General features: G+C 60.1%; 6 protein-coding genes across 6 annotated transcripts; 3 read left to right on the top strand and 3 right to left on the bottom strand.

Moving 5' to 3' along the window:
• Positions 1-12: 12 nt before the first annotated feature.
• Positions 13-3,746, top strand: ACA1_013390 (glucan (1,4alpha-), branching enzyme 1, putative; the record flags this gene model as incomplete). Its single annotated transcript, XM_004354022.1, has 18 exons — positions 13-337; positions 423-535; positions 612-723; positions 791-877; positions 963-1,004; positions 1,114-1,277; positions 1,309-1,322; positions 1,433-1,534; positions 1,643-1,720; positions 1,801-1,933; positions 2,059-2,110; positions 2,200-2,309; positions 2,402-2,458; positions 2,552-2,651; positions 2,779-2,834; positions 2,972-3,208; positions 3,335-3,580; positions 3,696-3,746. The coding sequence occupies 18 exons, from the start codon at positions 13-15 to the stop codon at positions 3,744-3,746; spliced, it is 2,079 nt and encodes a 692-aa protein (XP_004354074.1).
• Positions 3,747-3,869: 123 nt separating this feature from the next.
• ACA1_013380 (ribosome biogenesis GTPase YqeH, putative) lies at positions 3,870-6,580 on the bottom strand (the record flags this gene model as incomplete). The annotated part of the gene is made up of 10 exons (XM_004354021.1): positions 3,870-4,373; positions 4,495-4,643; positions 4,767-4,909; positions 5,013-5,118; positions 5,205-5,330; positions 5,473-5,584; positions 5,645-5,758; positions 5,839-5,982; positions 6,089-6,341; positions 6,495-6,580. 10 exons carry the CDS (start codon positions 6,578-6,580, stop codon positions 3,870-3,872), a joined length of 1,737 nt encoding a protein of 578 aa, XP_004354073.1.
• Positions 6,581-6,704: 124 nt separating this feature from the next.
• Positions 6,705-7,219, bottom strand: ACA1_013370 (uncharacterized protein; the record flags this gene model as incomplete). Its single annotated transcript, XM_004354020.1, has 3 exons — positions 6,705-6,841; positions 6,936-7,091; positions 7,174-7,219. The coding sequence occupies 3 exons, from the start codon at positions 7,217-7,219 to the stop codon at positions 6,705-6,707; spliced, it is 339 nt and encodes a 112-aa protein (XP_004354072.1).
• A 419-nt stretch (positions 7,220-7,638) lies between these two features.
• On the top strand, positions 7,639-9,197 carry ACA1_013360 (uncharacterized protein; the record flags this gene model as incomplete). The annotated part of the gene is made up of 4 exons (XM_004354019.1): positions 7,639-7,701; positions 7,804-7,958; positions 8,052-8,176; positions 8,269-9,197. 4 exons carry the CDS (start codon positions 7,639-7,641, stop codon positions 9,195-9,197), a joined length of 1,272 nt encoding a protein of 423 aa, XP_004354071.1.
• Positions 9,198-9,828: 631 nt separating this feature from the next.
• On the top strand, positions 9,829-11,747 carry ACA1_013350 (uncharacterized protein; the record flags this gene model as incomplete). The annotated part of the gene is given in 2 exon segments (XM_004354018.1): positions 9,829-10,797; positions 10,812-11,747. 2 exon segments carry the CDS (start codon positions 9,829-9,831, stop codon positions 11,745-11,747), a joined length of 1,905 nt encoding a protein of 634 aa, XP_004354070.1.
• Positions 11,748-11,799: 52 nt separating this feature from the next.
• ACA1_013340 (PH domain containing protein) lies at positions 11,800-14,221 on the bottom strand (the record flags this gene model as incomplete). Its single annotated transcript, XM_004354017.1, has 8 exons — positions 11,800-11,913; positions 11,977-12,117; positions 12,195-12,317; positions 12,406-12,560; positions 12,667-12,745; positions 12,847-13,778; positions 13,859-14,015; positions 14,093-14,221. 8 exons carry the CDS (start codon positions 14,219-14,221, stop codon positions 11,800-11,802), a joined length of 1,830 nt encoding a protein of 609 aa, XP_004354069.1.
• Positions 14,222-14,234: the final 13 nt, after the last annotated feature.

Below are 14,234 nucleotides of genomic sequence, written 5' to 3'. Positions count from 1 at the left end.
TCACAAAAAATAATGGACGTAGAGAAGAAGAGCAACGCACAGCAGCTGGCCTCCACTGGCGCGAATGTCCCAGAAAAGATGGAAACGGAAACGAAGAAGAAGGATCTTATGAAGCTGGTGGTGGACGACCCGTGGCTGGAGCCCCACAACGACAAGATCAAGTGGCGCTACGAGCGCTTCGAGGCCCTGAAGAACGAGATTGAGAAGGTCGAGGGCAGCCTCGACGCCTTCAGCTCGGCCTACCAGGACAAGTTTGGCTTCATCAAGCGTCCCGACGGCGTCACCTACCGCGAGTGGGCTCCCGGCGCTGCCGAGGTCACCCTCACGGGCGACTTCAGTACGGCCTCTTTTAATAATTGTAATAATAATAATATTGTACCTTCCACTCACACTCATGAGTGCACGCGCTCTCCAATCGGCAGATGGCTGGAACAGAGACACGCACAAGATGCAGAAGGACGAGCACGGCGTCTGGTCCGTCTTTGTGCCCAACGCGCCCGATGGGATCGCCATTCCCCACGGCAGCAAAGTCAAGGTACACCGCCGCCGCCGCCGCCGCCGCCACAGCTGAGATGCTTTGGCCTGACACACGCCCTCTCCTATGCGCACAGGCGGTTGTCGGCTACCGCGATCAGCACGGTCAATACAAACGCGAGGACCGCATCCCTGTGTGGGCCAAGCGCGTCGTCGAGCACTTCCACGACGGCCAGCGAATCTTTGATGGTACGCACGCCCGCTACCCAAAGCGACTGATGCAGGTTCCTCATACCTTCCTCTTCACTGTGACCAGCCGTGCACTGGGATCCTCCGCAGCAGTACCAGTGGAAGAACAAGGCCCCGTCGAAGCCCGCCAGTCTCCACATCTACGAGACCCACGGTACGCCCAGTGTCGCTCGCAGCACTTTCTGTGTGCTGCCGTCCCCGGAAAACACTGTTTCTGATCCGCTCCACTCCCATTATAGTTGGCATGTCCAGCCGCGAGCCTCGCGTGTCGTCCTACGCCGGTACACCTCTCTCTCTCTCTCTGACCGATGCAGTCGGTCGCAATGCAATGCCATGTGAAACTGACTGATGCGTGATGACTTTGGTTTGGTGTGCGTTGGTGCTGATCAGAGTTCAGGCAGCACCTGCTGCCCTACATCAAGGAGACGGGCTACACCGCCATTCAGCTGATGGCCGTGATGGAGCACTCCTACTACCCCTCGTTCGGCTACCAGGTCACCAATTTCTTCGCCGTCTCGTCTCGCTTCGGCACGCCCGAGGAGCTCAAGGAGCTGGTCGATGCCGCCCACGGCCTGGGCCTGCAAGTCTACCTCGACCTCGTACGCTCTCGTCTTGATATTCGTTTCGTGTTTCGTTTCGTGTTTCCTTTTGTTTTGCGTTTGTTTCGTTGATCTTATTCTCACGCATCCATTTGCGCACAGGTCCACAGCCACGCCTCCCCCAACGTGGGCGACGGTTTGAACAACTGGGACGGCACCGAGTACCACTACTTCCACTCCGGCGGAAAGGGCAACCACTCTGGCTGGGGCACGTACGCACGCCCTCCTCCCCACCTCCCCACCCCAATGCTCCAATGCCACACTGCCCCCCCCCCAGAACAAAGAGGGACTCACACATCTGGGACTGTGTTCGTCTACAGGCGCCTGTTCGATTACGGCAAGTGGGAAGTGCTGCGCTTCCTCATGAGCAACCTCAAGTGGTTCGTCGACGAGTACAAGTACGTAGCACTACCCCCTCCCCTCCCCGATTCTCTCAATTGGCACCGAACTGACTCTGATGAGTGCGCGTGTGCACCAGGTTCGACGGCTTCCGATTCGATGGCGTGACGTCGATGTTGTACGTCCACCACGGTAACTACACCTCCAACTGGGACTACGACACCTACTTCGGCGGTGACGTCGACGAAGACTCCGTTCGCTACCTGCAGCTGGTACGCACCTCTGCCTTGTCCATCGCGCCTTTATTGCCGTGCTCGCCGTTGGCCAACAGCCCCTCATTGACCGTCACACCACCACCACCCACCACCCACCACCCACCACCACCCACCACCACCAGGCCAACTACATGCTTCACAAGAACTACCCCGGCATCGTCACGATCGCCGAAGGTACAGTGAGTCGCCTTCCGGTTTCGCATTGTCCATGGCACTATGCGCTGGCTCACCACTGGGTGTCGTTGTTCGTCATTATACGACAGACGTGTCGGGAATGGCTGGGCTCTGCCGTCCGGTGGAGGACGGAGGCGTGGGCTTCGACTACAGGCTCGGCATGGGCCTTCCCGACATGTGGGCCAAGATGTGCACCGAAGTCAAGGCACGTCGTCGACACGCCCCGCCCCGCCTCGCCGGATTTGCGTCGTCTCGTTATGGCTTACATTTCGAACGTTCTTGTGCGCGCAGGACGAGGACTGGAGCATGCAAGGCATCGTGTGGGACCTGACCAACCGCAGGTGGAATGTACGTCACGTTGGCGGCGCCATCGTGCCACTGCATTAGAACCAAATCTGCGCGGGGCTCTCACACTGCAACAACAACAATGGACAATGACAGGAGGCGACCGTCGCCTATTGCGAGTCGCACGATCAGTCCCTGCAGGGAGGCAAGACGATCGCCTTCCGTCTCATGGACAAGGAGATGTACTGGCACATGTGTACGCTCTCTCGTCTTGGCGACCCTCTCGTTTTATTTACCCTCCCACCCTTCTCTCTTTTTCTTCTCTATTTTTCCTTCTTCTTCTTCTTCTTTTGGTTGGCAAGCCTTCACCTGCCCCTCCACAGCCACACTGCAGCCTCTCCACATGACCATCGATCGCGGCATCGCTCTCCACAAGATGGTACCCTGCCGTGTGTGTGTGTGTCGTGTGTGTGTGTGTGTGTGTGTGGTGTGCGTGTGTGTGTCGTGTGCGTGTCGTGTGCGTGTCGTGTGTGTGTCGTGTGTCGGCTCACCCTCGCTTCAACTTGAATGCTATAGATCCGTTTGATTACGCTGGCCCTCGGCGGTGAGGCCTACCTCGCGTTCATGGGCAACGAGTGGGGCCACCCCGAGTGGGTCGACTTCCCGCGCCCGGGCAACAACAACAGCTACGACAAGTGCAGGCGCAGGTGGGACCTCCTCGAGGACAAGCTACTCAGATATCAGCACATGTACAACCTCGACAAGGCCATGCTGCGCCTCGCCAACGACCACCCCTTCCTCAACACCAGAGAGGTATGCACAGCAGTCGTCGTCATCATCTTCTGTCACATTGCGAGAAATGCTCACACACACACACACACACACACACGACACACACGACACACACGACACACACACACGCTCACACAACGCACACAGTATGTGATTGTGAAGCACGAGGACAACAAGCTGATCACCTTCGAGCGCGGCGAGTTCTACTGGATCTTCAACTTCCACCCGACCAAGTCGTTCCCGGACTATCGCGTGGGCGTGACCCAGCCGGGCAAGTACGAGATCATGCTCGACACCGACGCCGCCGAGTACGGCGGCCACAGCCGCATGCAGGCCGGCGTGTCCTTCTTCACCGAGCCCAAGGCCTGGGACGACAGGCCCAACTCCATGCTCGTACGCGCCTCCCCTCACGTCCTTGACAACAAGCTCTTCGTGAGAGCGACGCACTCACAACCATCACTCACCACTAATCGTTGTATGTGGTGCGCACCAACAACAACACACGCAGATCTATGCTCCCTGCCGAGCGGCGTTGGTCCTGAAGCGCGCCCAGGAGTGAGTGTGCGCCAGCCACCACCGCACATCGAACCCATGCCTGCGCTGCGAAACGTAAAGGAGACGAGACTTTTCCGCAGCTGCCCCAATTTTCTTTGCCGAACTGGAACGGCCAAGCGTCGTCGTCTTAGGAGAGCGGCTGGAGCGGGGAGTCGGGTCCGCCGAGGGGCTGGGCGCCCTTGTCTTTGCCTTTGCCCTTGCGGAGGCGGATGGCGGATCGCCAGGCCGGGTTGCGGTTGCGGGCAAGGAAGGCCTGCCTCCGCTTTCTTCGCTCCGACATCCTCTTCTTCTTCTCCCCCTGCTGTTGCTGCTGTTGCTGCTGACCACCTTTCGTCGTCTTCTGCGCACCCTGGGCGTCGGTGACACCGTGCACCTCGTCGATCGAGTCGTCTTCGTCATCATCGCCATCCGCGAATGCGTCCTCGAAGTCGTCGTCGTCGTCGTAGTCTTCTTCTTCCGTTTTCGTTGGTGTCGGCCGACCACTCCCGGCAGTGCGTCGCATTTCCTCTTCGGCTTGTTCGCCAAAGTCGTCGCGGGTGCGCGGTTGCGTGCCGGGCTTGGGCACCTTGCCGTGCTTCTTGATGCCTCCCGGCGTCTGCTTTCTCTTCTCGATCTCGAACGGCATCAGGGGCTTCGTGTGTGTGTGTGTGTGTGTGTGTGTGTGTGTGGTGTACGCGAGAGTCACGAAATCAGTCGTGAGACGACGACTCGCACGACACAGCCGACGAAGGGTGTGGGGAGGGTGTAGGGACCTCTCGCAGGAAGATGCCAACGCCCTCGGGCGACAGGGAGCGGAGGTGGATGTCCCGGTCGAAGGTGGGCGTCACGAGCGAGGTCCAGCCGAGCCCCGAGAACACGATGTCGGCGAACGACTTCTTGAGTCCTCCACGCTCCTCATCGGCTGCACCACGAAAATAAAATCAATCAATACCAAAAGAAAAGAATAAAACAACAATAAATTAATCAATCTCGAAATTTAATCAGCAATAAATAATCAATAAATAATAATAAATAATAAATGTACCTTCGATGTGGATGTCCTTGGCGATGAACTCGGGCAGCTGCTTGGCCCGCTCTTCGCCGAGCGGGGGCACGAGCAAGGTGCCCGCGTGCTTGGACATGACGTCGTCGGCCTTGGCGATGGACGTCGGGTGCACCTTCAGCTCCCTGATGACGACGAATGATGATGAACCTGGCATGTGAGTACTCGAACCGCGGTGTACACTGCAGTGGGCCACCACACCAAACGCCAGAGGAGTGGGAACGGTACTTGGAGAGGAAGAGCGTGAGATAGAGCGGGCCGGGTCCATCGACGTAGTCCAGCCGGCCCAGCCCGCCGAAGAAGAGCGCCTTGCCGGGCACGAGGCGATAGGTGACTATGCCGCGCAAGTGGACCCGGGTTGAAGTGAGCACCGTGCGCTCGCTTCATCATAGAAGTGAGGCTTCGGAAGGGTTGGCGTACCGGGCTGGATTCGGCGCTTGGGCAGCGTGATGCTCAGCTCCTCCATATTGAGCAGGTTGGCCATCTGGTGCTTGTTGATCACGCCCGGCGTGTCGTAGAGGAAGGCCCGCTTGCCCATTTTGAAAGCTGCAACGAACGCACACAATTCGCACAGGCACCCGTGTGTGTGTGTGTGTGTGTGTGTGTGATGTGTGTGTGTGTGTGTGTGTCGTTAGGTCCACCGGACAAGACAACTGCGCAGAGCAACACAAACGAGGGGCAAACGCACCCTTCTTGCCGCCGAGAGGGAAAGAGATGAGGTTGAGCGTAGTGCCAGGCACGATGGACGTGGTGATCAGATTCCTCTTCTTCGGGCCTTGTACAATGTGGACCGTGAGTGACTGCCTTGGGAATAGTGCCGAACACACACACACTCCACACCACACCACCACACCACACACATTGTAGGTACCCTTGGTGTTGATGGAAATGAGTCGGTTGATGAGCGTGCTTTTGCCCACGTTGGTGCAACCGACCACGTAGACGTCCCGCTCCTTGCGCAGCTGCTCTATTTTCTGTCAAGTGGCGGCGGTGGTGGTGAGCGTTAATAACATCGCACACCGGTTGGGTTGGCAGGTCATGTAGAAGCATGTACCCGAGACAACGAGTGCACGCCCTCGCCCGACTTAGCCGAGATCAGATGCACGGATCGCACGTTCTTGAGGCCCATCTCCGTCGCCAGCCGCTTGAGCCAGATCTGAATCCTCTCCGGCTTCGCTCCGACCGGCAGCAGATCCAACTGTGCACAATCACACCGTCAATAAATCAATATATAACAAATAAGAATAATAACTAAGAATAATAACAATAAATAATAAGAATAAGAATATGAATAATATAGGCACCTTGTTGCCGACAAGGACGACGGGGTTGTTGCCGGTGATCCCGCGAAAGTCGTTGATGAAGCTGCCGCTGAAATCGAAGATGTCCACGATCTTGACCACCAGGCAGGACTGGTCGGAGATGAGCTTGAGGTGCTCCTTGACCTCCTCGTACGGGACCTTGAGCGGAGTAACGATGCCGTGGTGCCGCAGGCTGTGGCAACGCTGGCACACCGGAGCCAAGCCCCGCTCCTCTTGCTTCAGCACTTGCGGAGGTCTGCCCAAAGCACAAACAATGACAAAAAAAGAATAAGCATGACAATAGTGAAAATGCCATCAGGTGGTGTGTTGTGTGTTGTGTGTTGTGTGTTGTGTGTTGTGTGTGCTTTCTACACAGTATGCTGTTAGGTTTGAGCGCGAGGAAGCGTACTTGTAGCCGATGGAGTGCGGGTCGTCGCTCTGTAGCGTGGCGCCGCACCCGGGGCACTTGTGGTCTTTCTGCTTCTTGCTCGCCATGATTTCTTCATCTTCCTGCAACACTACATCAACGCAATCACGTGGTTGTGAGACCATCAGCACAAGCACCGCTCGTCACCACTCGTCACCGCAGCATCGCAGCCATCGAAGAGGAGCGAGGGCCTCAGGGCGGCGTACGCTGGTCGGCCTGGATGATCAGTCCGCCCTCCATGCCGGCGGGCGCCGCCTTGATCTTCCTCGACTTGTGTCTGGCCTCGTCTTCGTCAGGCAGCAAGTGGATCACATCAGGTCCGTCCAGCGCTGTAGACCACCACCACACCACACCACAATGACAGTAACGCAGATGGTGGTGAGTCGGACGCCAACGACGAGAGGAAGGGTTGTTAGCTGGTACCGGCAAGAGGGTTGGGCTCGCGGGCGGTCTGCTGTGATGGCTGCGGCGGAGTGGCCTTGGGGGATGGCGCCATGGGCGGGTACTTGGTCTCGTCGAAGCCCTTCACACCACGGCGGCCGTTGCCCGAGCCCGATGACGACGCAACACCACGCGCACCTGCCCAAACAAGTATTTTTTTAATTAATTGAAATAAAAGATTAAAATACTAAAATCAACTTAATCAGAAGGGAACTGGTACCAGAGGGGGCAGAAGAGGGCGGGCGGAAGGGGAGCGGGAAACCCATCGGCAGCCGCACGTACGATCGCGCAGATGAAAGAAGGGACGTTGTGGCTGAAGGAGATGCAACGGGATGGAGATTTAATCGCAGGACGGAGGAACCCACCGGCACGACCGCACCCGAGCTGTGAAGACCACCGCAGCGGAGGTGGTCCGCACGAAGTGGCGAGCCTCCCACTCTCCTGCTACACCGCAGCATGGCTGTGCTCATCAATTCCAGAACAAATTGGAAAATAAAAACAAAAACTATAAAATAATCTACCGAATTGTTTTTCTAAATCTTAAAGAGAGAGGATGGAGAGCGGGCCAGAAGGAACCAGAGCAAATGGACACGCGAATGGAGACAAGAAGCATGCTAGCGAAACAGAAACGGCGCAGATGGAGGAATATCTGAAACGAACCACCCCACAGGCGCTACTCGAGCACATGAAGCTGTACGGTTGCTTCGATCAACTTCGCTCAGCCCTCACCAAAGAGCTCATCGATTCGGTAGCCACTCATCTTCCCCCCTCGCTGCCCCCACCCCAATTCGCCCATCATTTTTTATTTATTTATTTATTATTTTAATCATTTAAATGTGTACAAAAAAAGGGAGTGCAAGCGCGGCTGCTGGAGCGAGCACGGGCGACAGTGGAGAGCACACGGGCCTACGCGCACGCGCCACCGTTCGATCCGGCCATGACCACCACCAAGCGGCTGCAACACCGCAAGGCCGTCCTCTCTCGTATTCTCGACGAGCTGCATCGGTAAGTGTGCCCCCTCCCCTCTCCATGCACTTGCAACGCGACGCAGTGGTGCCCTGACTTCTCGAACGTTGATGGTGGTGGTGTGACAACCAGGACGTCGCTCCACAAAGAGATCGAAAAGGGCATCCAGGGCGTCGTGCAGGACCCGTCGTCGGCCTTCCACACGCTGGCGCACGCGCAGATCAACGACGCGCTGGAGAGCATGCGCAGTTCAACAGGTACACACCTCTTTTCTTTTTTTCCCCGAGTCACTCACTCGGTGAATGCTGGACTGACTGATGGTCGTTTCTCCTTCGTTCGTCGTCTCCAGGGAAGAGAAAGGACAGCGAGGCGCCGGCGCAGCGCGGGTCTTCTTCTTCCCTCAACCACAACCAGCCGCCGCCCATCGAGCGAGTGGTGGACGGCACGCCGTCCCAGCTCCTCGATGAAATGCTGGGCGCGGGCCGCAGGAAGGTGGAGGGTGACCAGAAGGCCTCCCTGTCGACGGCAGCTGCCGCGGCCAAGCGGAAGCGAGGCAACGGGGACGAGGAGGCCGACTCGGAAGGCCAGAAGGCCGAACCGAATATCAAGGACGAAGGCGGCGCGTCGGCGAGCGGGTCCGGCGAGCAGCGGCCCGACGACGACGACGACGACGACGAGCGCGACCCCAAGCGACAGAAGAAGGGGCACAGCGAAAGCGAGTCGAGCGAGGACGACAGCAGCGCCTCGTCGTCGCCGTCGTCTTCGTCATCGTCGCAGCCCTCTTCGCCTGCGGCCAAACCATCATCGCGCAGCGACGACGAGTCAAGCGACGAAGAAGATGACAAGGATGAGGAAGGCAGTCGTCGAAAGGCCGACAGGAAGAAATCAAACGTAGACGACGACGACAGCGAAGAGGAGGCGAGAAGCAGCAGAACAAAGAAAGCAGGGCGCAAGACGAAGAGGACCATCCAAAGGGCGAGCAGCAGCGACAGCAGCAGCAGCAGCGATGAGAAAGAAGAGAAGAATTCCAGCGATGATGATGATGAAGAGGAGGAAGACAGCAGCGTGACGACGGCGCGTCGACGAGAATCGCGGAAGAGCCTATCGTCACGGCGGCGGCGAGAGTCCCGGTCGGGCGGCCGGAAGGCCAAGCGGAGCAGGCGGGGCAGCGACGCCCGATCCACGGAGGAGGACGACGCCGCGCTCGCTCGCAGGCTCGCCGAGGAGGAGAGCGCCCGCCTCTACCCCCTCCGTCGCCGCGCCTCTCGCGGCAGATGATACGAGCTCTCGCGCAGCTGCGTATTGTGAGCACAGCACAAGGCCACAAAAATGTGTCGTCATGCTCAACCAGCCGCTTGGGGCCTACGTCTAACGTGTTCTCGCGGCCGAGAACGAGCCACGGGGTTGTTAACTAGCCGGGTTCTGAAACACAAGGAATTGCCGGTTACCATGGGATTAACCAAGCCAATCAGCGCACGAGGTGCATAAAAAAAGACTCTATTTTCCTCCAACCGAGCAACAGCTGCGGCGTAGGTAGCCAGGTTACATACCAGGCTACCGCGTCATCATCGTCACGAAATGGGGCTTGTGCAGCTCTCTTTCTGGAGCTTGTTGGAAGGGCGCCTTGATCGTTTGGGCGAGAGTGCCACAACCTAACGTTCTCGAACCCAACCACAACCCAAGCAGGCCTCCCTCACCAATACCACACCCATCAGAGCCTCACGCAAGAGAGCAAGCCAAGAGCCAGGAAGAACCGAAGAGGTGACCAAAAGAACGAAGAAGAACGAAGGCTAAGGTCGAAGCCAAGGTTAACCATAGCTACTGCCCCACTCGAGTGAGGAAACGAAGCGACCCCCCACCGCGATCCCTTCCTGGCTAGGTCAGGAAGGAAGAAGTTGAAGAAGAAGGCATGAGCACTCTTCGCAAGTGGAGGAGCAGGCCGGCCGCGGGCAAGTCGCCCTCCGACTCGGCCGAGCCGCAGCCCAAGGACTGGGGCACCAAGGAGGTCGCCCGGTTCCTCGAGCAGCAGGGCCTCAACGCCTACGCCCCGGCCGCCAAGAAGTCCAAGCTCAAGGGCACCCACCTCCTCAACGCCGCCTCCACGCCCTTCTTCATGTCGTCCCACATCTCCCCGCCCACGACACCTTCTTCTTCTTCATCATCACCATCATCATCGACCCAGCCCTACGCTGCCGCCGGCGAGTCGAAGCCGGGCGGCCCGCCGCAGCTGCGGGTGTCGACGTCGTCGCCCAACTTCGGCACCCTGGCCCGGTCCAAGAGCTTCATCTTCGGCCCGGCCGGGCCGCGGCGCAACGCCAACCCGGCCGGCCCCGGCGGTGGCTGTGAGTCGGAGGCCGCCCTGCGCCGGCTGTGCGACCAGCTGGGCGTCCTGTCGGTGGTCGACAAGCGGCGGCTGTGGCTCGCGCTGCTGATGCTCCAGCGCCAGCAGGACGAGCTCCAAACCCAGGCCCAGGCCGCCAAGCACTACAACAACGGCGGCGGCCGGGCAAAGGCGGCGGCTCAGCCGGTGGTGGGCCTGCCCTGCGCGATCAAGCAGTTCGCGGCGTCGGAGAAGTGCATCGCCTTGCGCAGGGACGGACTGGCCACGCGCCTGCGCTCGAACTCGGCCACGCCGCCCCAGCCCGCACCCGAGGTGTTCGGCGGCGACAGCGGTGGAGATGCCAAGGCAGCGCCGGCGGTGGTGGCGGTCGATGACCCCGTGGCCGGGGAGGAGGCCGGGCGCAAGAGATCGTCGTCGTTCTCGTCGGTGCCGCTGATCACCAACTCGGACGACTTCCTCGCGGTCGCGCCGACGCAGCCCGCCCAGGCCCCGGCCCAGCCCGCCGCAGTCGCCGAGGCCGCTCCCCAGTCGCCGGTGGTGTCGCCGTTCAGCGCTCGCCGGGGCTCGATCAGGCGCAAGGTCAGCCGCGAGCAGGCCAGCGCCGCTGGCCTCCCGGACGACCTCGTCGCGCCCTGTCGACATCGGGCAGCTCGTCGCCCACCCGTAAGAACCGGTCTTCAATCGGACCGGTCGCCACCATCCGCAAGTGGATCACCCCGGCGGCCGCCGCCCAGGCCGCGCCCAGCGTCACCGTGGCCCAGACCGACTCGCCTTCGTGTTCTCTTTCGTCGTCTTCGTCATCGTCTTCGCTTTCGTCGTCGTCTTCGTCATCGTCGGAGGAGGGCTCCAGGGTCCCGCTGCCGGCTATTCCGTTGGCCACGTCGTCGCGGGCGGTCAGGACCGCGGCCGCCTCTTCGCAGCGCTCGCCGGCCAAGCCGCAACAGGCGCGGCGCAATCCTACCCTGACCTACGCCGAGCGACACGGCGTGGTGGTCGTCAAGTGCTGCCTGCAGCTGTCAGCCCTGACCGTCATCGACACCTGCTCGATGTCCATCGTGCCCACCCGCCGCGTCTCGAGCGACAGCGACAGCGACGAGTACGCCAGGTGGTCATCGTCGGGCGACGAGCTGCCCGACGTGGAAGAGCGCCAGCTGCGGCGGAAGAAGGCCGAGTCGACCTACCACGACGACATCTCGCTGCTGCGGCTCGACGCCCGGCGGCCGCTGCTCTACGCCGACCTGATGGCCGAGGTCCACCGGCTCCACGGGCCGCTCCTGCTGGCCATCCTGATGCAGGAGGGCGCCAAGGGCGTGGTGCGGATCAGCTACCGGGACGTCGAGGGCGACCTGGTCGGAATCCAGAGCGACGACGCCCTGCGCTACGCCTACGAGGACTGGCGCAAGCAGGCCCGCCGACGGCCCCGCAAGCACACCTTAATGCGGCTCCTCGTCGAGGTCGAGTCCACCTCGCCCCGGTGTAACAAGTAAAAAAATCAAAAAGTTTAGAATGATGTAAGGTGCGGGCTTGTTTGTGTTGTGTCTATACAGTGTTGTGGTAGGTGGCCGGAGGCGGTCGGTAGTGCGCGAGTACCCGCTCCCAGTTCTTGTGCATGAACGCCGACCTGTTGATGCACCGCACCCAGTCCTCGATCTCCTGATGTGGATCAAGGGTTGTTAGACATCCATCAACCGCGCAGCCTCCGACGATCGTCGATACCTCTTGGCTCGCGGAGGAGAAGACGTAGGTACGGCCGGGCGTGTGCAGGTGGAAGCACGCCCGCTTCTTGCCCGCCAATTCGCTGGCCTCGATTTCGCCCTCCACGCTGCTCAGCGGGATCACGTTGATCGGCTCTTCCTCCTGCGGCGCATCCACACCCCACGCGCGTGTGTTGGATTCAACCATCACAAGCTCAGTTGGTGGCGTGGGTTGGGCACCTTGTCGTCGCGGAAGTAGTGGATCTCGTGGTGCTGCAGTGTGGTGTAGCGGTGCTTCCAGGTCTTGATTCGCCCGCCCTGCTTGATCAGGTGGCCCCTCTTCTTGGTCGCTTCCAGCCAGGGCTGCGGTGGCCACCAGAACAGCACACGAGGTGAGTCAACACCGCACACACCGCACACGCGGCCGGAACATATGGGAGAAGAGGGTCACCTTGGTATCGACGTCGATTCGGTAGAGGTTGCAGTCGCTGAGGACGTGCTGAGGGTCGACCACGCGCCGGGTGAGCGAGGCGTAGTAGTGCTCGCCGTCGATCAGGTAGCACGTCTGGTAGATGCCCGGCAGGAGCGTTATCCGCACACTCCACCCTGTATGTGGAAAACGGTTTGGAACCGGTTCACACGCAACACAGCATTCAGCCAACTGAACACGCACACGCCGCACAAGCCGCCTACAAGGAAGGTGGGGACGCACGGGAAGAGGATGGCGAGCAGGGCTGCATGGCCTTGGATTTCCACTTGGCGTGGAAGTAGGACTTGTAGATCAGCTTCACCTGGAAGAGTTCACGGACGACCATCACCGCTACGTGAGCGCGAGGCTCGGCAAGAACGAAGAACGAAGAAAAGAACGAAGAATGCGAAGGGGGGCGGGTACGGAATGAGCGGGACCAGGCCAAAAGAAGGTGACGGGGAGCACGGTCTTGGGGTGAAGCCTGACCAGGGGCCCACGCTTCATCCTCTGTCGCTTGCCCTCCTTCTCCTCCTCCCGCTGCTCGAGCTCGTCTCGTCGCCTGGTCCGCCGCTTCTCCCGCCGCTCCGAGGCCGACAGCGCCTTCTCCCCGCGCCGCCGCCGCTTCTCTTTGTTCTTGTTCTCCGAGTCCGCCTTGCCGCCGGCGTTTGGTCGCTCGCCCTCCTCTCCCTCGTCGCCGTCGTCTTCGTATTCGGTTGTCTCCGCTTCGCTGGCCGCCTCGCCCTCGTCGTCCTTGTCATCGCACTCGCTCACAGTGACATCGGCTTCGTCTTCGTTCTTTTCGGCTTCGCTCTTTTCATCAGCGTCTTCATTGTCGGAGCCGGCGGAGTCAGAGCCAGAGTCGGTGGCGTCGCTGTCCTCCGACGACGAGTAGTACGACGAGTCTGAGTAGAACTTCTCCTCCGCGCCGTTGTCGCTGTCGTCTTCCTCGATCGTGGCCGCGAACAATGTTCGGCGCTTCGCCGCTTGGTTGAGATTGTCGCCTGGGCTGTCGTCGTTGGTCAAGTCCTCGAGCGGCTGCTGCTGCGGCGGCGGCGAGGCCTCGGCGTCGTTCACGCCTTCGGACGACAGCAGGTCGTCGCGTGGGAGGTTCTCGTCATCGTCGCCCTCGTCGTCGGTGATGCTGGAGGCGGTGTCGATGTCCTCCTCCTCGCACAGCGAGGGACCCTCGCGGCGAGGCTGCACGCGCGAGCCGGACCGCGGCTTGGGAGACGCGCCTGAGGCCGCCGCCGTCGCCGCCACAGCCCGCTCGTCCTTCTTCTTCGACTTCTTGCGTCGCAGCGAAATGATGCGCTTCTTCTGGTGCGGCTGTTGCCTTTCGAACTCTGCGACAGGCACTGCGCACGCACATTCAATCAGCTCTCAAATCACTACGCGCAGGGCGCACACACGACACACAAATGTGGTGCATGGTCACCTTTCTTGAGGCTTTGTGTGAGGGCTTTGAGGCCGTGGCGGCCGCCAGAGCGATCGGAGGACCGTTTGGGGCCGAAGCCGCGCTTGGCGGCGTGCCGCACCCACGTCTTGACGGCGTACTTGTGCATCAGCTTCTTCACGTGCTCCGGCCGAATGCGCTGCGTTTTGAGTGAGTCTCCAAAGGTCAGTCACGCGACACAGCGGAGAGGGGAGTGACGTGACGAGAGCAAGGTACCTTGCACACGAACTGGAGGTTGAACGAAACGACAAAGTCGTCGGGGAAGTTATCGGGAAGCGGGCAGCCGGGATGCTGGTAGTAGATCCCGTCGGCCCAGAACTTGAAGTGATAGACTGCCGGCTGCATTAACCACAACACA

The sequence above is a fragment of the Acanthamoeba castellanii genome (genome assembly GCF_000313135.1).
Source record: "Acanthamoeba castellanii str. Neff unplaced genomic scaffold scf7180000083750, whole genome shotgun sequence".
Lineage (NCBI taxonomy): Eukaryota > Discosea > Longamoebia > Acanthamoebidae > Acanthamoeba > Acanthamoeba castellanii.
The sequence above is the reverse complement of the archived record's forward strand: the minus strand, read 5'-3'. Positions and strand labels throughout refer to the sequence as shown.